The 25,184-nt window shown below is 41.2% G+C and overlaps 1 protein-coding gene across 1 annotated transcript; it reads left to right on the top strand.

Moving 5' to 3' along the window:
• The first annotated feature begins 20,313 nt into the window (after positions 1–20,313).
• LOC127326174 (auxin-repressed 12.5 kDa protein) lies at positions 20,314–21,346 on the top strand. The gene is made up of 3 exons (XM_051353038.1): positions 20,314–20,524; positions 20,712–20,907; positions 20,998–21,346. The coding sequence occupies exons 1-3, from the start codon at positions 20,419–20,421 to the stop codon at positions 21,038–21,040; spliced, it is 345 nt and encodes a 114-aa protein (XP_051208998.1). The 5' UTR covers positions 20,314–20,418; the 3' UTR covers positions 21,041–21,346.
• Positions 21,347–25,184: the final 3,838 nt, after the last annotated feature.

The raw sequence follows: 25,184 nt of genomic DNA on the forward strand, positions 1-25,184 counted from the left end.
TAGCATAAGATCTCGTCATTAAGTTTTTTGCTATAAGCTTTCGATACATAGTTACCTAGTCCTTATAACCATGAGATCATGTAAATCACTTATACTGGAAAGGTACTTTGATTACACCAAACGCCACTGCGTAAATGGGTGGTTATAAAGGTGGGATTAAGTATCCGGAAAGTATGAGTTGAGGCATATGGATCAACAGTGGGATTTGTCCATCCCGATGACGGATAGATATACTCTGGGCCCTCTCGGTGGAATGTCGTCTAATGTCTTGCAAGCATATGAATAAGTTCATAAGAGACCACATACCACGGTACGAGTAAAGAGTACTTGTCAGGAGACGAGGTTGAACAAGGTATAGAGTGATACCGAAGATCAAACCTCGGACAAGTAAAATATCGCGTGACAAAGGGAATTGGTATCGTATGTGAATGGTTCATTCGATCACTAAAGTCATCGTTGAATATGTGGGAGCCATTATGGATCTCCAGATCCCGCTATTGGTTATTGGTCGGAGTGAGTACTCAACCATGTCCGCATAGTTCACGAACCGTAGGGTGACACACTTAAAGTTGGATGTTGAAATGGTAGTACTTGAATATGGAATGGAGTTCGAATATTTGTTCGAGTCCGGATGAGATCCCGGACATCACGAGGAGTTCCGAATGGTCCTAGAATAAGATTCATATATAGGATGTCATTGTCTGTGCCATAAAAGGTCGCGGACGGTTCTAGGGACGGGTCTAGATGGGTCTAGAACTGTCCGGATGCAACCACCCCGGAAGGTGGAGTCCACTTGGGCCTCCCCCGCCCGGGCAGGCCAACCCTAGATGGGGAGGTGTCCCAAGTGGACTCCTCCATAGGGGGGCGGCCACCACCCACCTGGGAGGTGGAAATCCCACCTTTTGGTGGGAGTCCTAGTTGGGCTAGGTTTCCCCTCTTATGGAAGGTTTTGGTTCGGGTCTTATTCGAAGACTTGGACACCAACACTTGGGGATCCACCTATATAATGAGGGGCCAAGGGAGGGGGCCGGCCACCCCAAAAAGACCACAAGCTGGCCGCCCCATTGAAGTGGCCGGCCACCCCCTCCCAAACCCTAGCCGCCCCCCTCTCCTCCATATCTCCCGCGTAGCTTAGCGAAGCTCCGCCGGACTTCTTCACCGCCACCGACACCACGCCGTCGTCTTGTCGGATTCAAGAGGAGCTACTACTTCCGCTGCCTTTGGAACGGGGAGGTGGACGTCGTCTTCATCAACAACCGAACGTGTGACCGAGCACGGAGGTGCTGCCTGCTCGTGGCGCCGGAACCGATCGTGATCAAGATCTTCTACGCGCTTTTGCAAGCGGCAAGTGATCGTCTACCGCAGCAACAAGAGCCTCATCTTGTAGGCTTTGGAATCTCTTCAAGGGTGAGACTCGATACCCCCTCGTTGCTACCGTCTTCTAGATTGCATCTTGGCTTGGATTGCGTGTTCGCGGTAGGAAAATTTTTGTTTTCTATGCAACGTTATCCTACAGTGGTATCAGAGCCGTGTCTATGCATAGATGGTTGCACGAGTAGAACACAATGGTTTGTGGGCGTTGATGCTTATGTTGTCTTTAGTTTGAGTACTTTGCATCTTTGTGGCATAGTGGGATGAAGCGGCTCGGACTAACTTTACATGACCGCGTTCATGAGACTTGTTCCTCGTTCGACATGCAACTTGTATTGCATAAGAGGCTTTGCGGGTGTCTGTCTCTCCTACTATAGTGAAGATTCAATTTACTCTTCTATTGACAACACTAGTATCACCGTTGTGGTTCATGTTCGTAGGTAGATTAGATCTCTCTCGAAAACCCTAAACCACGTAAAATATGCAAACCAAATTAGAGACGTCTAACTTGTTTTTGCAGGGTTTGGTGATGTGATATGGCCATAATGTGATGATGAATATGTATGAGATGATCATTATTGTATTGTGGCAACCGGCAGGAGCCTTATGGTTGTCTTTAAATTTCATGTTGAGTAGTATTTCAAAGTAGTTGTAATAGTTGCTACATGAGGTGAACAACCATGAAGACGGCGCCATGAACCTTGACGCTACGCCGACGATGATGGAGATCATGCCCGTTGATGATGGAGATCATGTCCGTGCTTTGAAGATGAAGATCGAAGGCACAAAGACTAAAGGGCCATATCATATCACATATGAATTGCATGTGATGTTAATCCTTTATGCATCTTATTTTGCTTAGATCGCGACGGTAGCATTATAAGATGATCCCTCACATTAATATCAAGATAATAAAGTGTTCTCCCCTCGTATGCACCGTTGTACAGTTAAATCGTTTGAAGCATCTCGTGATGATCGGATGTGATAGACTCAACGTTCACATACAACGGTGTAAGCAATGTTGCACACGCAGAATACTTGGGTTTGCTTGACGAGCCTAGCATGTACAGACATGGCCTCGGGACAACGGAAACCGAAAGGTTGAACACGAGTCATATGGATGATATGATCAACATGTTGATGTTCACCATTGAAGCTACATCATCTCACGTGATGATCGGTTTTGGTGTAGTGGATTTGGATCGTGTACCACTTAACAACTATGAGGGATGTTGTATTAAGTGGGAGTTCATTAGTAATTAGATTAAAACATGAACTAATTATCATAAACATAGTCTGAGTAGTATTTTGTATTAATTTTGTAGTATTGGCATCCGTTTACTACTATGCGCTAGTCTTGTTATTGAGATAGAAATACTGTTAAATCTGATAAGAAACTTTACGGATTAGTACCGTATTGTTAAAGAATCAAGAATTGATTAAGTCCTATTGCAAACTTTTAGTAAACCTCACATTGTTGATTCAAAGAGCTATGGTTTCAATTAGTACCCAAAGTTATCTTGTCTCCGTGAAACTTGAAGTTCAAATCTGTTTGAAAAGTAAGGAGCTGAAAATTTAGTTTTCAGAAATAATCAAGGTATGAGATATATGTGATATCTAAGACCTTATTGCAAGATGATAGAATATAAATTTGGTGAGACTACATAAACTCATAAGTTTTATGGGAATGTATGAAGGTTGAAGACGCCAGGCGTCACAATCCTCCAACTATTGGGGCACTAATAATATTCGCATATCCATGAAGTTATCATCCTTAGTATGCACCGTTGCTAAGACTCGTCGTTTCGAAGCATCACATGATGATCGGGTGTGATAGATTCTACGTGTGCATACAACGGGTGCAAGCCAGATTTGTACATGCGAATACTAAGGTTGAACTTTATGAGCCTAGCATGTACAGACATGGTCTCAAAAAGTTGTCATGAATTGATGGATAAAATTATGAGTGAAACTGTTCATCATAGTTACTAATAAGTGAAATCTAGAACACTTGTCATATGATGATCAACTTCAAAGTAAGAACCTCAAGGGTATTGGTATTTGACCAACAAACCTAGAAGTTATTGATGTTGAAGTGTTTTTCTGAATAATGAGGAAAGCTAAAAGAGAAACTGCAAAAGATATTCTGGCAGAAAGAAAAGAAAAGACTAGAAAGTCTAGCTCAGGTGTATATCAATGATCGGATGAAGCTCGGTGATCACATGGGTAGGTGAGCATGCGTTTTCTATTCAACACGTGTCTCACGCCGTTTGTTGTGCCGTTTGGCTGTGTACGTCTGCTTCTTCCGCGACCGCCCCGAGAAACAACCAGGTCACCCCCTTCCCATCAGTGCCTGCTCTGTATAGCGGGACCCACCTAGTACTGTAGATCGTCTTCAAGCTCTACATGACATTTACTAGTACTTTCATCCGGGGAAGATAAATCACCCGATGCTCAAATTTGCAAGCAGTTTGTCGATAGGCCGCAGTAGCTTCGAGGCAAAATCTATCTCTAGCAGAAAGCTTGGGAAATGGGAAACAACCACCATAGAGAAAGCCATGTCGAGCTCACCATGGCAGCTAAAAATAAGAAATGGAAGAAGACCCTAATCCATACAAATTTGTTCTGGAAACGAAAGATCCATACAAGTATAAGATAAATTAATGCACGTTTGTACAGTTTCTTCACAAATCCAATCATAATTAATACAGGGTACAAAACAGATCTGGGAAAGAATCTTTGCAGAAAATAAGTAACTTTTTTGAAGGCAACCCACGGTAATCCAAGAAGAAAATCGTGTGAGGTAGAGGCGCAAGAAATGAAAAAAGCAACCGATTTATGAACTTGGAAAGGAACAAGGGGCAAAATGACCATCCAAGATTCGTTGTGGAGCTCGCCTGAGGCTCAGACCGCGCAACGCCTGAGCAGCCAGATTCGACTGCGCCGCTGCAGGACGCCGCGGCCTCGGCTTGCGTGCACGGGTTGCGGGCCGGCGTTATCGCCATGGTGACTGTTGAGGGACGGGGAGAGAAAGGTTGGGCTCTGCGGTCTGGGAAGCCGCCCAAGCTCCATGACGAGACGAGGAGCTCTTCAGGAGCGGCCGAGTTAGGCGATGTGGATCAGGGAGCGGGGTAGGATTCCCGCCTCGAGCTCCAGCATGCAGCATCTCCAGCGCCACCTCGAGCTCCTCCGCAGCTGCTCCACGCCGCCCCTCCGTTGATACGACCATGGTGGAGTCTGCTACCTCGAGGTATTCCGCGCCGCCATCGGCTGCATCGCGCTCCCAATGCCACGCCCCCTACCTCGCTGGCCGAATCAGGTCAACGGAGTTGAGGGGCGGCCATGGCAGACACTATGAGCTCGGAAACGACGGGCTGCTAGTGGGGAAGATGGGGTTGGGGGCTCTTATTTATTCTTTTTGGGTTCTCTTTTTGCCTTGTACTGGCCGACAATAGCTGCCGTCGGGTCCACAAGTGAACAACAGCGAAAAAAGTGATTCAACGCCGTGTGTTGGCCGTGAGCATTGAATACAATCTGAAAGCAGATCCAACGACAGACACTGCGTGCGTACGTACACACGTGGTCACCAAATCCACTCTCTATCAATGATATACATGTTATGGATGCATTCCTCGTTTGGTCACACAATGGAATTCTTGGGTATTTGTACCATATTGGTTGGTATGAAGTGTCATACAAAACAACGCAATACAAGAATACAATGACCTAAGTGACTGACAAGGAATATGATAGGAATGCACGTCTGGAACAAAAAATAAAGTGTTATTATGTTCATCGTTGGCATTCTATCTAGCCCTTAGAATTTATAATAAAGAACTTAATAATTGTTATTTTGCTCTTGTCAAATAAAAACAATGAGTTGTTCAAATTATGACATTACTCCATGAACGATGGATAAGTTATTATAAATTTTAATGGTGAAACACACATACATAACACTGATGCTAAAAATGCCATAAGGCAAATGATTTGAATTCCACTTATTTGTGGAACCGCCATTTAGGTCATGTTAGAAAGGAACGCATGAAGGAACTCTATGCAAATGGATTTTTGGAGTCATTTGATTTTTGAATCATTTGGCGCTTGCAAATCTTTTCTAAAGAGAATGATTAAAATACCGTTCATAGGCCAAAAGTTGAACGGGCAACTAACTTAGTGGAAAAATACATGATGATGTATGTGGTTCACTGGGCATAGTTGTGTGCGGGAGATTCTTCTACTTCATGAAAACTTTCAACAATGAATTGAGTATATATATGTGGATATATTCAATAAGGAAGAAGTTTGAAACATTTGAATGGATTCAAATAAATTTCAGCATGAAGTGGAAATCATCGTAAAAGAAAAGTCAAATATCTATGATTGGATCATAGTGGAAATATTTGAATTACGAGTTTTAGCGAACATCTAAGAGAGTTATGAAATTGTTCTACAACTCACATTTCTTGGAGTATCATAATGATGATATAGTATCCAAGATATGTATCCAAACCTTGTTGGATTAATGATGAGATAAAAATATTATGACGCCATTATATTTTTGTGGATTATGCTTTAGTGACTACCGCTTTTACACTAAATAGAGCATCATCATGATCCGTTGAAATGACACCATACGAGTTATGGCATAGGTAAGAAACCTGATAGTCTTTTCTTAAATTTTGGTATGCATAGCATAAGTAAATAAGTTTACAACCAAAATCGGATGAATGTCTTTGTTGGTTATCCCAGAGATTTGATTGGGAATTCTTCCCACGAGACAAAGACAAAAGTGTTTGTCAATGTTTCTTATTTCCGAGAAATTGTTTCTAGTGAAGTATTTGAGTGGGAGGATAATATAATTTGATAAGGTTTATGAACCTGAGCATAATGATCAGAGTTGCGCAGCATCGGAATTGGTTTCGGAAGCGGCCACAACGATCATGGCTCCCATGACTACAAAGTGTTTTAGTCATGGAGATCGAAGCACATATTGAACCTTGTAGGTATGGTTTACTTTGTGATCAAATAAATGATTTGTGGACAAAGGATTGATTTTGAACAATGATAAACCAACTACAAACAAAGAAGTTATGATGGGCCCTGACTCCGTTAAAATGGCTATACACCATGAAATCCAAGATAGATGAATACTTTTTGAAAGTAAATGGATCTATGAAAAGATATGGACTCGGATGAAATATCCTTGAAGAAGCTCAACTTGTCGAAAAGTTGTTTACGACAAAGTTCAAAGAGTTTACTACGATAAGATTAGATCTTCCGTAGCAATGCTTATAGTCTATGTGGATTATTCTAGTAATCACTACATATTTCTTTTATAAGATATGTTAGTAGGATGGCAAAATACATTACTTATCAGAAGTGTGTATTAAAGGTGTATACAAGATACAACCAAGAATTTTGCTGGTCTGTGGAATACTAGATAGGTATACGACTTCAAATTGGATGAAGTAAGTATCACGGAGTTGGAATCTTCACCAGATGAAATAGTCAAAGAGTTTTTGATTTCATCAGAGACGATGAAGAGGCTTGCATTTGCAAGAAATTAAGTGGGAGCGCTAAGACACATTTATTACACTTTATGTAGGTGACATATAGTTGGTTATAAATAATGTAATTATATACTTGATTAAAAAGGTTTCATTGAGAAATTAACTTCAATGAAAAGATATGGACTGAAACAAATTTAGTGTCAAGATCTATGAAGATAGATTGAAACACAAAATAAGTTTAAGTCAAAGTACATAGAATGGATATTGAAATAGTTCAATATAGAAATACTAAGAAGATGTTCTTGTCATGTGAAGTTTTAACAAGACTTGAGTGTATCAGACACTCAATGAGTAAAAACACATGAGTGATTATAGATCACGAATAATATGTACACAATCAGATATCCTATGCTCTAAGAGTGTTATGAGCATGATTCATGTGATGATCACTGAAAAACAGTAAGAATATTCTTGAGTACTTAAGAAGAACCAAGTATATATATATATAGTTTTATATGGAGAAATGACAAACAAATCGCTGTAAGGTGTTACACCGATATTTGTTTTGTCACATATAAAATATAATTTCAATCCCAAATTAGACTAAATGTTGTTTAAAAAAGTAGCACAATGAGCTAGAAGTTGTCTATGCTAGATTTAGAAGAGTTCTAAATATTGTGACGGATTCTACAAAAGAAGGCAGAGTATGTCATTGTTTTGACAATGACAAAGGATGTTAAGTCAAGAGGTTCTTTAACTTGGTGTAGTTCCGACAGAGTCAGAACTTTGAAGCTATATTGTGTGTGACAAAATTAGTGACATATTTCAGACCGCGGAATTAAGGTTCCACCAGAAGACCAAACATATTTAATGCCGACTCATTTGGAAATGAGTGATGCGTTGAGACGCAAATGAATTGCAAAATACATACGGTTCTGAGCATGTCAGGTCCGTTGACTAAAACCTCTCTCATGAGCAAAACATGATAAAGCACCGGAAGGCCAAGGTGTTATATCTTTACAAATGTAAACTAGATTATTGACTCTAGTGCAAGTGGGAGACTGTTGGAGATATGCCCAAGAGGCAATAATAAAATGGTTATTATAATATATCTTTGAGTTTATGATAATGTTTACATACCATGCTATAATTGTATTAACCGAAACATTAGTACATGTGTGATATGTAGGCAACAAAGAAGTCTCTAGTATGCCTCTTAAAACTAGCTTGTTGATTAATGGATGATTAGTTTCATAATCATGAACATTGGATGTTATTAATAACAAGGTTATATCATTATATGAATGATGTAATGGACACACCCAATTAAGCGTAGCATAAGATCTCGTCATTAAGTTTTTTGCTATAAGCTTTCGATACATAGTTACCTAGTCCTTATAACCATGAGATCATGTAAATCACTTATACTGGAAAGGTACTTTGATTACACCAAACGCCACTGCGTAAATGGGTGGTTATAAAGGTGGGATTAAGTATCCTAAAGTATGAGTTGAGGCATATGGATCAACAAAGGGATTTGTCCATCCCGATGACGGATAGATATACTCGGGCCCTCTCGGTGGAATGTCGTCTAATGTCTTGCAAGCATATGAATAAGTTCATAAGAGACCACATACCACGGTACGAGTAAAGAGTACTTGTCAGGAGACGAGGTTGAACAAGGTATAGAGTGATACCGAAGATCAAACCTCGGACAAGTAAAATATCGCGTGACAAAGGGAATTGGTATCGTATGTGAATGGTTCATTCGATCACTAAAGTCATCGTTGAATATGTGGGAGCCATTATGGATCTCCAGATCCCGCTATTGGTTATTGGTCGGAGTGAGTACTCAACCATGTCCGCATAGTTCACGAACCGTAGGGTGACACACTTAAAGTTGGATGTTGAAATGGTAGTACTTGAATATGGAATGGAGTTCGAATATTTGTTCGGAGTCCCGGATGAGATCCCGGACATCACGAGGAGTTCCGGAATGGTCCGGAGAATAAGATTCATATATAGGATGTCATTTTATGTGAAATAAAATGTCGCGGAAGGTTCTATGGAAGGTTCTAGAAGGTTCTAGAAAAGTCCGGAAGAAACCACCAAGGAAGGTGGAGTCCACATGGGACTCCACCTCCATGGCCGGCCAACCCTAGATGGGGAGGAGTCCCAAGTGGACTCCTCCATAGGGGGCCGGCCACCCCCCACATGGGAGGTGGAAATCCCACCTTTTGGTGGGAGTCCTAGTTGGGCTAGGTTTCCCCTCTTATGGAAGGTTTTGGTTCGGGTCTTATTCGAAGACTTGGACACCAACACTTGGGGATCCACCTATATAATGAGGGGCCAAGGGAGGGGGCCGGCCACCCCAAAAAGACCACAAGCTGGCCGCCCCATTGAAGTGGCCGGCCACCCCCTCCCAAACCCTAGCCGCCCCCCTCTCCTCCATATCTCCCGCGTAGCTTAGCGAAGCTCCGCCGGACTTCTTCACCGCCACCGACACCACGCCGTCGTGCTGTCGGATTCAAGAGGAGCTACTACTTCCGCTGCCCGCTGGAACGGGGAGGTGGACGTCGTCTTCATCAACAACCGAACGTGTGACCGAGTACGGAGGTGCTGCCCGTTCGTGGCGCCGGAACCGATCGTGATCAAGATCTTCTACGCGCTTTTGCAAGCGGCAAGTGATCGTCTACCGCAGCAACAAGAGCCTCATCTTGTAGGCTTTGGAATCTCTTCAAGGGTGAGACTCGATACCCCCTCGTTGCTACCGTCTTCTAGATTGCATCTTGGCTTGGATTGCGTGTTCGCGGTAGGAAAATTTTTGTTTTCTATGCAACGTTATCCTACAGCCACCGCCTCCATCATGCTCCGTGAGTAGTTCCCCCATGGACTACGGGTTCTAGCTGTAGCTAATTGGTATTCTCTCCCCCATGTACTTCAATACAATGATCTCATGAGCTGCCTTACATGATTGAGATTCATCTGATGTAATCGGTGTTGTGTTTGTTGGGATCCGATGGATTGTTACATTATGATTAGTCTATCTATAAAGTTTGTGAAGTTATTGTTGCTGCAATCTTGTTGTGTTTAATGCTTGTCACTAGGGCCCGAGTGGCATGATCTTAGATTTAAGCTCTATACTTATTGCTTAGATTGTATCTACAAGTTGTATGCACATGTCTATGTCCGGAACCAAAGGCCCCAAAGTGACAGAAATTGGGACAACTGGAGGGGAAGGCTTAGATATGAGGATCACATGTTTTCACGGAGTGTTAATGCTTTGCTCCGGTGCTCTATTAAAAGGAGTGCCTTAATTTCCAGTAGATTCCCTAGAGGCGGCCGCCACCTATTGGTAGGACAAAAGATGTTGTACAAGTTTCTCATTGCGAGCACGTATGACTATATATGGGAAACATGCCTACATGATTAATAATCTTGATGTTCTGTCTTAATGCTATTTCAATCCTATCAATTGCCCAACTGTAATTTGTTCACCCAACACTTGTTATTGGAGAGTTACCACTAGTGTAGATAGCTGGGAACCCCGGTCCATCTCTCATCATCATATACTCGTTATACATGACATTGGAAGTAGTATCAACTATTTTCTGGTGTCATTGCCTCTGTGTTACTATTACTGCTGCTGTGTTACTGTTACTACTGCTCTCATATTACTGCTGCTTTCACATCACCCCTGTTACCAGTGCTTTTCCAGTGCGATTGAATTGACAACTCAGTTGTTAAGGCTTATAAGTATTCTTTACCTCCCCTTGTGTCGAAGCAATAAATTTGGGTTTTACTTCCCTCAAAGACTGTTGCGATCCCCTATACTTGTGGGTTATCAAGACTATTTTCTGGCGCCGTTGCCGGGGAGGCATAGCTCTACTCATAAGTTCACCTGGGGAGTACACTCCACCTCTCTCTCTGTTTTATTTTATTTTGTTTTGCCTAGTTTACTTTTGTCTAGTTTATTTGTGCTTAGTTTATTTCTGTCTAGTATTATTTTGCCTAGTTTACTTTTGCTTAGTTTGTTTTTGTTTTGTTTTACTTTTCTCATATATCCAAAAATCCATAAAAATTTGAAAAAACTAAAAATTAAAAACTGTTGTTATGGAAGAATGCATAACTATGTTGGATCTTATTGAATTATATAATAATTATAGAGGATCAAGAACGGGAAAAGTTATGAGTGCTGTGATAGAAAAACTGAATACAATTGCTAAAAATCTTGCTTAAACGCCATGATATAAGCTGTTGCTCTAAACAGGATACTAAACATCTTAAATTTCAATGTGGCTTTAGTGAGGAAGTTTTAATTAAGAACTATAATTGGAATAGCTATCTTCATTTTGGGTTCGAAGAGGTAGAACAATTTGTCATATTTATGGGAGCCTCTGAGATAGAATCCTTCATTGCTAAAAATTATGAAACTTATGTTGTTTGTAAGGACCTTAAAGATTATGTCTCTTCTATCCTTAATTTTTGCATAGAAAGTTACAGCGATAATCCTTATATCATTGATTATAAAGAGAGACTCATTAATGCACAAGAATGCACTCACAATTTGCAGGAACCTGTGGAAGAAGAAATTGATGAACCTGAAAGCTCATTGGATGAAAAAGAGAAGGAAATTGATGAACCTGAAAGCTCATTGGATGAAAAATAAGAGGAGAGTGATAAACAAAAGGAGGAAGAATGGATTAGCTACCCATGCCAACCTTCTAATGACAGTAACTCTTTATCTCTTGCACTATTTGATTGTCCTCCATGCTTACCAAAGGAGGTTGAATGTTATGTTCCTGTGGATTCTCTTGAAATATTTCCTATTAGTAAAACTTGTGAAAATGAATATGCTACTATTATTTATGATAATCCATGCTATTTTGATAAATCTTATGATAATGCTTTGTTTGTGCCTGATGTCGAAATGCATGGTACTAAAGAGTTTTGCTTGGCAAATGTTTATGATAAATCTCTAGATGATGGTCCTATGTTACTTGATACTATTAATTGCACTACTAATGAAAATGGGATTGGAGAGTTCTTAACTTTATCTATGAGTCCCATATCTTTTGAGATTGATCAATCATCTTGTTATATTATTGATAAAAGTGGGTTTGAAAGTTTTAATCCTACTATTTTTGAGCTTGATAAAAATTATGTGTTTGTGAATCATGAAAAGCATGCTGTATGTGATAGTTATGTTGTTGAGTTTGTTCATGAAGCTACTGAAAATTATTATGAGAGAGGAAAATATGGTTGTAGAAATTTGCATGGTACTAAAACACCTCTCTATATGCTTAAAATTTTGAAGTTACTCTTGTTTTATCTTTCTATGCTTGTCATTTGGTTCTTCATGAATTTATTTGTGTACAAGATTCATATGCATAGGAAGTGGGTTAGACTTAAATGTGTTTTGAATTTGCTTCTTGATGCTCTCTTTTGCTTCAACTCTTATTTCTTGCGAGTGCATCATTAAAATTGCTGAGCCCATCTTAATGGCTATAAAGAAAGCACTTCTTGGGAGATAACCCATGTGTTTATTTTGCTACTGTTTTGTTGTGTTTTGGAAGTTGTTACTACTGTAGCAACCTCTACTTATCTTTATTTTATTGCAATGTTGTGCCAAGTGAAGTCTCTAATAGAAGATTGATACTAGATTTGGATTACTGCGCAGAAACAGATTTCTTGCTGTCATGAATCTGGGTATGATTCTCTGTAGGTAACTCAGAAAAATCTGCCAATTTACGTGAGTGATCCTCAGATATGTATGCAACTTTCATTAGTTTTGAGTTTTCTGATTTGAGCAACGGAAGTACCTCTTACAAATTCGTGTTTACTGGCTGTTCTGTTTTGACAGATTCTGTCTCTGTTTTTTGCATTGTCTCTTGTGGACTTTAAGCAAGGCTTTCTAGACGTGGAGAGCTGTAGCTAATGTTTTATTGAGTTCTTGCAATGTGTCACTACAGGACTAAAGTGGATTAAAGTTTTTTTTGAGTACTAACCCCTCTAATGAAGTTTATGAGAAGTTTGGTGTGAAGGAAGTTTTCAAGGGTCAAGAGAGGAGGATGATATATGATCAAGAAGAGTGAAAAGTCAAAGCTTGGGGATGCCCCCGTGGTTCATCCCTGCATATTTCAAGAAGACTCAAGCGTCTAAGTTTGGGGATGCCCAAGGCATCCCCTTCTTCATCAACTTATCAGGTTTCTTCTATTGAAACTATATTTTTATTCGGTCACATCTTATGTGCTTTACTTGGAGCGTCTGTGTGTTTTTATTTTTGTTTATGTTTGAATAAATTCGGATCCTAGCAATCCTTGTGTGGGAGAGATACACGCTCCGCTTTTTCATATGAACACTTGTGTTCTTCGTTTTACTTTTAATGTTCAATGACAAAAGTTGGAAGCTATTGCACTTATTGTTATTTGGTTGGAAACAGAAAATGCCTCATATTGTCTTGGATAATTTGATACTTGGCAATTGTTTTGAGCTCTCAAGTAGATCATGATTAAGCTCTTGCATCATGTAGTTTAAACCTATTAGTGGAGAAATACCGTAGAGCTTGTTGAAACTGGTTTGCATGATTGGTCTCTCTAAGGTCTAGATATTTTCTGGTAAAAGTGTTTGAGCAACAAGGAAGACAGTGTAGAGTTTTATAATGCTTGCAATATGTTCTTATGTAAGTTTTGCTGTACTGGTTCATACTTGTGTTTGCTTCAAACAACCTTGCTAGCCAAAGCCTTGTACTGAGAGGAAATGCTTCTCGTGCATCCAAAACCTTGAGCCAAAACCTATGCCATTTGTGTCCACCATATCTACCTACTATGTGGTATTTCCTACCATTCCAAGTAAATACTTCATGTGCTACCTTTAAACCTTCAAAATGCTTCTCAATTTGTGTTGATGTTTTATAGCTCATGAGGAAGTATGTGGTGTTAATCTTTCAATCTTGTCATTTACTTTGGACAGACTTTCACCAATGGACTAGTGGCTTCATCCGCTTATCCAATAACTTTGCAAAAAGAGCTGGCAAAGGGGTTCCCAGCCCCAATTAATTAACTTTCATTAATAATTCTCTTCACATGCTTTGCCCTGATCTATCAGTAAGCAACTTAATTTTGCAAATAGACACTCCTTCATGGTATGTGAATGTTGGAAGGCACCCGAGGATTCGGTTAGCCATGGCTTGTGTAAGCAAAAGGTTGGGAGGAGTGTCATCCATAAATAATGAAACTAAAATACATGTGTAAACAAAAGAGAAGAGGGATGATCTACCTTGCTGGTAGAGATAACGTCCTTCATGGGAGCCGCTCTTGAGAGTCTGGTTGATGAGGTAGTTAGAGTGCCCACTATCATTCGTTGACAACAACAAACACCTCTCAAAACTTTACTTTTATACTCTCTATATGATTTCAAAACTTAAAAAGCTCTAGCACATGATTTAATCCCTGCTTCCCTCTGCGAAGGGCCATTCTTTTACTTTATGTTGAGTCAGTTTACCTACTCCTTTCCATCTTAGAAGCAAACACTTGTGTCAACTGTGCATTGATTCTTACATACTTGCTTATTTGCATTCATCATATTACTTTGTGTTGACAATTATCCATGAGATATGCATGTTGAAAGTTGAAAGCAACTGCTGAAACTTATATCTTCCTCTGTGTTGCTTCAATGCCTTTACTTTGAATTATTGCTTTATGAGTTAACTCTTATGCAAGACTTTTGATGCTTGTCTTGAAAGTACTATTTATGAAAAGTTTTGCTATATGTTATCTATTTGTTAGCAACTATAGATCATTGCCTTGAGTCACTGCATTCATCTCATATGCTTTATAATAGGATGATCAAGATTATGTAAGTAGCATGTCACTACAGAAATTACTCTTTTTATCGTTTACCTACTCGAGGGCGAGCAGGAACTAAGCTTGGGGATGCTGATACGTCTCCAACGTACCTATAATTTCTGATGTTCCATGCTTGTTTTATGACAATACTTACATGTTTTGCTTGCACTTTATAATGTTTTTATGCATTTTCTAGAACTAACCTATTAACGAGATGCCGAAGGGCCAGTTGCTGTTTTCTGTTGTTTTTGGTTCCAGAAAGGCTGTTCGGGCAATATTCTCGGAATTCGACGAAATCAACGCCCAAAACCTTATTTTTCCCGGAACCTTCCAGAAAGTCAGAGGGGGACCAGAGGGGAGCCCTGGGGGCCCCACACAACAGGGCCACGCGGGCTCCACCCTGGCCGCGCCGGCCTAGTGTGGGGAGGCCTCGTGGCCCCTCCGACTCCGACTCTTCGCCTATTTAAGCCCTTTCGACCTAAAAACGCGATACCGATTGACGAAACTCCAGAAAGACTCCAGGGCGCCGCCACCATCGCGAAACTCCAATTCGGGGGACAGAAGTCTTTGTTCCGGCACTCTGCCGGGACAGGGAAGTGCCCCCGGAAGCCATCTCCATCGACGCCACCGCCTCCATCATGCTCCGTGAGTAGTTCCCCCATGGACTACGGGTTCTAGCTGTAGCTAGTTGGTATTCTCTCCCCCATGTACTTCAATACAATGATCTCATGAGCTGCCTTACATGATTGAGATTCATCTGATGTAATCGGTGTTGTGTTTGTTGGGATCCGATGGATTGTTACATTATGATTAGTCTATCTATAAAGTTTGTGAAGTTATTGTTGCTGCAATCTTGTTGTGTTTAATGCTTGTCACTAGGGCCCGAGTGGCATGATCTTAGATTTAAGCTCTATACTTATTGCTTAGATTGTATCTACAAGTTGTATGCACATGTCTATGTCCGGAACCAAAGGCCCCAAAGTGACAGAAATTGGGACAACTGGAGGGGAAGGCTTAGATATGAGGATCACATGTTTTCACGGAGTGTTAATGCTTTGCTCCGGTGCTCTATTAAAAGGAGTGCCTTAATTTCCAGTAGATTCCCTAGAGGCCCGGCTGCCACCGGCTGGTAGGACAAAAGATGTTGTACAAGTTTCTCATTGCGAGCACGTATGACTATATATGGGAAACATGCCTACATGATTAATAATCTTGATGTTCTGTCTTAATGCTATTTCAATCCTATCAATTGCCCAACTGTAATTTGTTCACCCAACACTTGTTATTGGAGAGTTACCACTAGTGTAGATAGCTGGGAACCCCGGTCCATCTCTCATCATCATATACTCGTTATACATGACATTGGAAGTAGTATCAACTATTTTCTGGTGCCATTGCCTCTGTGTTACTATTACTGCTGCTGTGTTATCACATTATCGCTCTCATATTATCGCTGCTTTCACATCACCCCCTACTGCTTTTCCAGGTGCAGCTGAATTGACAACTCAGTTGTTAAGGCTTATAAGTATTCTTTACCTCCCCTTGTGTCGAATCAGTAAATTTGGGTTTTACTTCCCTCGAAGACTGTTGCGATCCCCTATACTTGTGGGTTATCAGTGTGCCACCCACCCTCTTTCGGTCGTCGATCGTCTGATTGCCCTAATTCTTTCGCCCACTGACGTATTATGACCTAAAATCACTACATATATGGCCCCGAAGAGTTCTCGGGAGGAGAGTGCCGCACAAACATAGAAACACGAAAATGGAGGCTGCTGCAGAGAAGATTGGAGGGGGGAACTCCACCGGGATCACCGCCGAAGAGATCTCCACCTTCTCCAACGTCTTTATCATCACCATGATCCAGGGAGAGTAGTCCACCTCTGGACTGCGGGTTTGTGGCAGTAGATTGATCTATTTATCTCATGTTCTTCATAGTTCTTAGTGCCATATGAGCTGCCTCACATGATTATGGTCATATTTGTAATACATATGTGGTGGATTCTTATTCTATGATATTGTGCTATGAGATCTGATCATATTATGTGTAAGATGTATTGATAGATGCATATTATGTACCCCGTTCTTAAGTATTTGTTCTGATCCAACATCTATGCAAGAGCGTGTGTGGGGTGATGTGTGTATTAGATGGAGTAGCATGGTTTTTGTGATTAGATAGTGACAATATTTTCAAGATGTATTATGGCATTGGCCTTTTATTTTTCTACCTCACTAGGGATAAAGTGAATGCATGTGCTATGTTCATCACGTGATAGTAGTGATGATCTTGTTTGTTCAAGGTAGCATATTTGAAAACTTCATGTCAAAGTACTTATGGCTATGCTCTGTTAATTCTTAATACAAGATTGCATGGAGTTTTCCCTTTCTTGTGGATTATAAGAGAGATCTGTTGCATCATCTCTATGTTAGGACGTGATGCCCATATTAATTCTGATCCCACGCATACTATTATTTGCACATTCATATCTCATTGATGAATTACTATTTGTCCACTACAACTTAAAGAGAGAACAGTCAAGTAAACCCATGAACTCCGGTCCACTTTTTATCATAAGAAACACTTTTATATTGCTTTTATCTTGTTTCCTATTTGTTGCACTATTTTAATCCGAAATACAAAAAATATTTACTTTTCTTATTTGCATCCAAAACACCAAAAAGATCAACCCCTTTACATTTTTACTTAGTTATTTTATCTTGTCTAGGTTTACTTGTTTTATTTTTACTTGTGTTTTACTCCCTCCGTTCCTTTCTATAGTGCCTATAGATTTTTTACATTTGTTTCAAAATATAAGGTTGTAGCTTGGCTTTTTTTCAATTACTCCCTCCCCCGTTCAGCTCCCACACAACATGCGTGAGAAAAAATCCATACAAAATTGGAGATATGGATTTCCCAAATTTTACGTTGATCTCAAATCGTTCAGCTAGGGGGTCTTGTGTAAAAAATACTCTTGCGATAATTTCCGTGCCAAAAAACTATAGGCACTATAGAATGGAACAGAGGGAGTATTACTTACACAAAACCTTGTGCTTGACAACCACACAGTGGAGTTGGGGACACAAGACTTTTATTTTACTTGCAGGATTCCTAGAAGAAGGGAGAAGAGAATACACTTTGTCCAGTTCCCCGAGAGTTTGATATAAACCCTCGAGTTACCCTTGTAGGGAAAATACTCTGTTGACACAACACTCTGCAGTTGGAGTCCCAGCGTCATCAAGACATTCTCTGGCGCTGTTGCCGGGGAACTGAAGAGAGTGCATTACATTGTTTGGCAACTTCCACAACAAGTGCAAGATATTTTCTTGCACCGTAAGAATCTTCTCGTCTCACCAAAGGTTGGGGAGGTAACATCATTGTGAGCTCTCTTATCTCTTTTAGATTCTGCATAGTATTTTATTTGTCTTGTCTTTAGTCTTTCTTTGCTTATTTTTAGCTTTTTGCTTGTTAGTTCTTTTTCTTAAAAAATGAAAAACACATAAAAATTAGTAGTAATTATCGTATGAAATCATGGAAAGAAGGACTCGTTGGCCTTTTAGTGTGAAGAATTTTCCTCAAGATAATGATATACCTATTGAGTCTTTTGAATTTTACCCTAAAGTAGTAAAATCCAATTATGAACATCACTTTTACGGAAGACCTGATGATTGCCCTATGAAGCATTTAAAAAGATTCAATGAAAAGTGCAAAACCCTTGATGTGAGGAACACGAATAATAATATAATCAAAGTTAAACTTTTCCTTACGCTCTTCGTGGTAAAGCTTTAGATTGGATTTTAAAATGGCCACCTGTAAACTTTAGATCTTTGTTTAATTTTAAAGCTGCCTTTGTTGAAAGATCCGGATCTTCTGAAATAGTAAGCCATATAAGAGAAATCATTACTTCCTTTAAGCAAAATAAATTACTAGTAAATGCTTGGGAAAGATTTAGAGGGCTTGCATATGGAACAGAAAGCGGTCTTAAGGATTGGATGCTAATATACTTATTCTATAATGGTTTGGGAAGCACCTGTAAAATGTATCGTGATAATCAAAGTGGTGGTAGCTTCATGAATTTAACATCCCAAAATGCTTTTGTGATGCTAGATGGTTTCCTCATAGAAGTAAAAATTGTAGGAAGTCTTAAAAAAGTCAAAGTTCTTGAAGACGATTTTGATGATAGGCATGAAACTTTTGAGCTATACAATAGGGAAAAGAAAATTGAAGAAGTTAAAATGCTTAGTGAAGCGAGGCAACCACTCTTGGATCTTGATAAATGTAGCTTGCATGAATTGATTACTATACTTGAGATATTTGCTAAAGATCTCACTATTAATGTTAATCAAGCTGGTTTTGGTTCTTATATTGCCAACTATGTCATTAAAGAAGAGATTTAGAGGTACAATAATGAGGCCATGATACCACCTAAGCTTGGGGATGCGTGTATCCCCAAGATTTTAATATCTATTGACAAAGAAATACGTCATGCCATTCTAGATTTATGATCTAGTGTTATTGTCATATCAAAAGAGTTATATGAATTACTGATACCCACAAGTACAGGGGATCACTGAAATCTTCGATGGGAAGTATTACCCAAATTTATAGTTCAACTCAAGGGGAACACAAGAATACCAATAAGACTTTAGAAATTGAGACGTCACTCTCAACCACACCTGTATATCAATAAGCGCACAAAGCAAGTGGTGATTTTATAGCAGTTGATTCAAAGCAGTAAAAGAAAACACCTCATTTTTATGAAAATTTATCTTTAGACCTATAATTTCTCAAACTCTGAAAGTATCAACTTGAGGTTTTTTGTTTTTTCAATGTCATGTTCCATACGGAAGAATTATACCATCACCATACCGAAGAATAGATAGTACACCATCAATCAAATGAGGAATCACACATTTAATTTGGCCATCAGATTTCGCACATTCAATCATGACATCGAGCATATCAGCCACTATGTTAAATAGCATTGACGATAACCATTCAATTATCTTTACGGTGTCTATGTCGATTGATTGATTGTCTCACGCCTTTTTTACATTTAGTTTGCTTCAAACTTTTGTGGTTGTATGCATCTCGTTGTGCATAAGTTAGGTGCTTAAACTTCTTAAATTATAAAGGCCCCTGTTAAAAAAATTACACTACTAGACATGTTATACGAGCATGTACATTGAGCCCTCGGTAGTAAATTAGGACAAAGTGGTACGAGCGTGGAGACTTGCTTTGTCCGCTTTCCATCATGTCAATCAGAAGGAAAATATCAGGCCAGGATATTTTCGCTCTAATCCTAACTATCCGTGGGGCCTGAGCCATTTTTCTTCATCCTTATCCGCCACGACTGTCCAAACTCTGGACTCGTCACCCAGCCTTATCGCCGGGCGTTGGTTCCGAGCACAGGCGGTCAAATTAAGCTATCATAACCGGAGCTAAGATCTGTAGAGGCGACGCCACGTTATTAGTTTTTCAGCGTATTTTAGTATAGGTTGTACAGGTGGCTCTCTGTCTAGGACGGTAACACCACCAGCAGGTAACGGCACCGACGTCCCTGCATGATTTAAGAGAGGCTCCCAGCTGCCAACTCTACTCGGACAGTGTGTGTCTGATCTTCTCGGCGGTAGCAGCTAGCTAGTAACATAAACAGTTCTTGGATCGATCAGATCTAGTACGTGTGCACAAGATGCTGGATAAGCTGTGGGACGACGTGGTGGCCGGGCCTCGGCCGGAGACTGGCCTCGACAAGCTCCGCAGGGCCGCCGCCACCCAGCCTCTGGCCATCAACACAGGTAGTTTACATATGTTAGTTCATGTAAGCAGAGGCTGCAGAAGCAGCGAAATAACCTGAAACTAATAAGAAGAGCGTAAGAACTAGACTTAGCGTAAGAGTAGTGTTTCCAAGAATTCATACGGTGTTATGTTCTGCTCTGTTCTGTTCAACTGACGGCTGATTTTCATGGATCTTTCCTGGAGTAGCACTAGCTACAGGCGAGGGAAGTAAGTCGATTCCGACGACCCCGACCACCCCGGTGACGCCGTCCTCAGCGACGCCGCCGCGCGGTGGCAACGTATGGAGGGGCGTCTTCCACCCCGGGAGCAACCTGGCCACCAAGAGCCTCGGCGCCAACCTCTTCGACAGGCCGAAGCCCAACTCGCCCACCGTCTATGACTGGTAATTAAGCAAAGCCAGCTCCTCATCTTAAGAAGCATCTTGTCACGTGGCATGTTCAGTTTTGACGTTGGCAAGTTTATTACTGTCCAGGCTTTACAGCGACGAGACCAGGACCAGGAGCAACCACCGCTAAATCAGAGCCGTGGACGGAGAAGAAGAGCTCTCTGACGCCATGTTTGCTGCTCCTTTTGGTTATCTAATCCTTCCTAGTTCCTGCTCCTGCGTTGCAGTCCGAGGCTGCGTGTTGTTTGTTTGTCCTAAGCTTCAGTACTACTTCCGCTACTCCTCTGTACTACTTTGATGCGTGTATGTGTGTGCACGTTCCATCTGTAAATACTACCCGTGCCGGTGCGTGCGTGTGTGATCTCTTCAATGTTTAGATAGATAGTTACCTATCGCAAAACAATTAATAACAGGCTGAGAGCAAGTTTCCGCTTTCTTTTCATTGGTAATAATGTATGAAACGAGCAACATAAGGGCGGGCGGTAACAAAACTTGTTGAACAATATCGAGGTATATACAAATTTATGTGCCAATCGTTCATAGATAAGGTATCAACAAGCGGGGTACTTCCAAAGTCTCACATCTACTCATTTTGTGATTTTTAGTTCAAAATTTAGTCAACAAATTTATACTAGAAATCATACTACCTCCGTTTCAAGGAATTAGCCGCCGCGTATTCTAAGACGAACTTTGATCATAAAAATTGAGCAAGAAATTTTTAATTATATTAGTATTGTTGGATTCGTATTGAAAAGCATTTTTTAATGAAATGATGATACTAATTTTATACAGACAATTTTTATCTATTTATAGTAATTTTTAGTCAAATAAAAAGCACGTAAAACAAGAGCGCTTTATTCTTTGAAACAGGGCTAGTAAAATGAACTAGAAGTAAAGATTTCGAAGTGAGATTTCGACGGATCCTGAAATTATAGAAGATTCTAACGGAATCTCGTTTGCATCTCTATGAATATATAAATAGGTGCGGTGTCATAATCAGGCTTCACCGTGTAGGCCTTGGGAATAAGGCGATCGACCGTGACGCGTGACCGCATCCAGGAATTGGGATACGTTTTCAAGGGAGCAGCCAATGGGATTATATGTTAATACTTTGATTGTGAAGTGGGACTTGCGTGTTGCTTTATTTCTTTTTACCCTACTAGTAGAAGATCAAGTCTCCTGACCTTTGCAACCAAACACAAAGCTTACATATGTCTAGATGCACTTGATTGAGCAAATTATAGTTAAAACCCTAAGACTAAACTAAACAAACCAATCGATCACTCAAAATAAGAATGCGACAGCCAGAGAGAAGGGGATGGAAAAGAGGGCGCCCTTGCATCAACAACAAACGTGCTGATAAGTCTTCGACATCGAATAACAACTATGGGGCAAAAACCTACGGGCAAAAACCTGGTAATACTCAAACTTAACTAGAGTAGTTTCAAACATTACAGCTTAACTGACAGAAGTATCAACAGTTACGAGAGCCCAACCACTTTCTCTCTCATGTTATCTCTTGTTAACACAGTTAACATCTTGATGAAGTTGCCAAAGAATGATTTTAATTTTTAAAGGCAATTTGGATTTCCAAATTCCCTTATTATGTGCCCTAGAAATATTTCTTTCCAGCATCTGATAGACCGATAGAGTGGTAAATCTTATGTTTGCAGTAAGAGACCAGTTGATGACACGAGGTTCATGAGAACTCTTTAACTGAGCAATAGCTACTTTAATGTTACTCCATTGATTTAAAACATCCAGATCGAGACATTGGCCTTCTAAATGGGATATTGAAGTTCTCTTGTATGACATGAGCAAAGGTCACTACTTGAGACAAGGAAATATTAACCAAATGACTAATGATTTTCTTCCTTGGGTCTTTGAAACCCAAACCTCCTTTGTTTCTTGATCTACAAACTCTCTTCCATTTAACCATGTAACTTTCCTTTTTCTTTCCTGTCCAAAGGAATCTTCTTCTATGTATATCCAACTTTTCAATAAGATCTTATTCAACATAAACATAGCAATATAATAAGAGGACTCCTAACCGACCCCCAACCCTAACCTGCCCCCGCGCGGCGGCGCCGCGCCGCCGCTGGGGCGCCCACCTCCGCCCGTCCACTCCAGCCCCTCCCCGGCGTTCTCCTCTCCGTCGCCGCTGCCGGGAGCGCCGCCAGGCAAAGCCTGGTCGGTGTGGTGGCGGCGGCGGCCATCCTCCTGGCGCCGAGTTGCGGCGACGACGGCGCTCGTTGTCCTCTCCCGCGGCGTTGGTGCAGCGAAGGGACGGCGGCCACGGCGGATCCCGGGACCGCAAGATGCAGCGACGCCTCCTTTCAATCTGATCCGGTCCCATGGGGATCGGACGGAGGGGATGGGCGGGCTCCTGCAGGCAGCTGCGTGCGGGCTTCGTTTGTGTCCCTTCCGCTTCACGAGGGCGCCTGGAGTTTCTACTCTAGGCATGGCGGTGGTGGTATTCTCTTCCGCCGGAGGAGATCGGCTAGTTGTGTGGCTAGCCGTGGCGGATCTCCCGATCTGTCGCCTAGCTCCCGATGGCGAGGCGCAGCTGCCGGTGAAAGCCGGCCTGGACTTCGGTCATGGCGGATGATGGCGGCGTGCTTCGTCGTTACCTTGTTGAAGGCATTGTCTCTGCAGCCTGCGTTCTTCGCCTGGGCTGCTCCGGGCGAAATCCTAGACCCGGGTCTCCCGGATCGGACGATGGCGGCGTGCAACGCCATTCTCCTTGTTGGGGGCATCGTTTTTGGAGCAGACAACGGATGGCGGTGGTTCTGAGGTGGAGCGGTGTGCTTTCGCTGTGTCGGCGTCGTCGAGTCGCCGCGGCATGGTGCAGTGGTGTCTCGGGACGGATGCAGTGTGATGAACTCGCGCAGGATGGTGGAGTCGTCCGGCGCCGTGGTGGCATCAATGACAGGCCTGGCATGGTCAATGCGATGATCTCTCTTGAAGATAGAGTCGAGGAAGACGGCGGTAGCAACTTCTATGGCATAGGCATTGGCGTATGATGGGAGTCTGCTTGACTGGATGTACTTCTCATCTGTTATTGGGCTGCCTGGGAAGGCATTTGGTTTTTGGTTGATGTGAGTTGGTGAATTATCACCCCCTTCATCCCTCTGTAGGTTTAGCGAGGTGGCTTCGAGTTTGATCTTTTGTATTGCTCTTGTAAGATGTTGTGAATAATCTAATAAAAAAGCCGTGTGCATCCTTTGGATGTAGAAGCTGGGGCGATATTTCCCCCATTTCGAAAAAAAGCAATATAATAAGAAGGGGTGCCAGATAAGCATGAATCCAAAAGGGTTAGCCTAGCACCAGAGGAAGCGGAGTCACAAATCCATGCTTCAAGCTTTTTAATTAGCTTGGCATCAAGGAAATCCCGGTCAATAATTTTAAGATGGGAAAAAGTCACAGGTACATCAAGATATTTCATAGGAAGCTTTCCAACTTGGCAATTGAACATATATGCATAAAAAGGCCATATTGTTACTGTCTCCACCAATAATAACAATTTAACTCTTAAGGTAGTTTACTTTCAAGCCTGACATCATTTAAACCATGTATAGAAGCATTTTCAGATTTACTACTTGCCCAGGATCATGTTGGATATAAAAAATTGTATCATCGGCGTATTGTAGGACAACTACAACTTTATCAATTAGGCCAGGGGCAAAACCTGTAATTATACCATTTTCCTAGGCTTGTAAAACTATTTTCGTTAGACATTCAGCAACCATGCATGTTAAACAAGGCTGGTGAGAATGGATCACCTTGTCTCACCCCCTTAGCACTTTGGAATTAGGATCAACTTCATTATTCAGCTTAACACTAACAATATAGTTATGCAATATTTGATGAGACCAAGAACACCATTGTTCAGAAAAAAACCCTTGCTCTATGATAGTCAAGTAAAAACTCCCAATTTATCTTATGAGAGTGGATTTGCTACACACATAGATATCTACCCACGTGGTAACGATGTTCGATTCGGTCCTAGATTCATACTACTATGTTTGGAAGGAGCGCAACGGCTGCATCTTTCAGCAAGTTTTTAGCACAGCAAGCAAGGTCTTCGAGCTGATTACCGAAGACATACGAGCCTGGAGAGCTGCTGGATGTATTGTAGCTTTTTAGAGGTTGCATGGTGCCTGTGTTAGTGGTTTAGGCTAAAACCCCTGCTTGGGGGCTTTACTTTGTGCATGTGGCTTTAACATTGTCTTTCGGCTATCCCAGTCGTGCCTGAACCAAACTTTGTATTTCCC

Source organism: Lolium perenne, chromosome 4 (genome assembly GCF_019359855.2).
Source record: "Lolium perenne isolate Kyuss_39 chromosome 4, Kyuss_2.0, whole genome shotgun sequence".
NCBI classification, from domain to species: domain Eukaryota; kingdom Viridiplantae; phylum Streptophyta; class Magnoliopsida; order Poales; family Poaceae; genus Lolium; species Lolium perenne.

Coding starts and splice junctions, on each gene's coding strand:
- LOC127326174 (XM_051353038.1), top strand. CDS start 20,419: ATGCTGGATAAGCTGTGGGACGACGTGGTGGCCGGGCCTCGGCCGGAG. Junction 20,525..20,711: donor GCCTCTGGCCATCAACACAG/GTAGTTTACATA, acceptor TTCCTGGAGTAG/CACTAGCTACAGGCGAGGGA. Junction 20,908..20,997: donor TCGCCCACCGTCTATGACTG/GTAATTAAGCAA, acceptor ATTACTGTCCAG/GCTTTACAGCGACGAGACCA.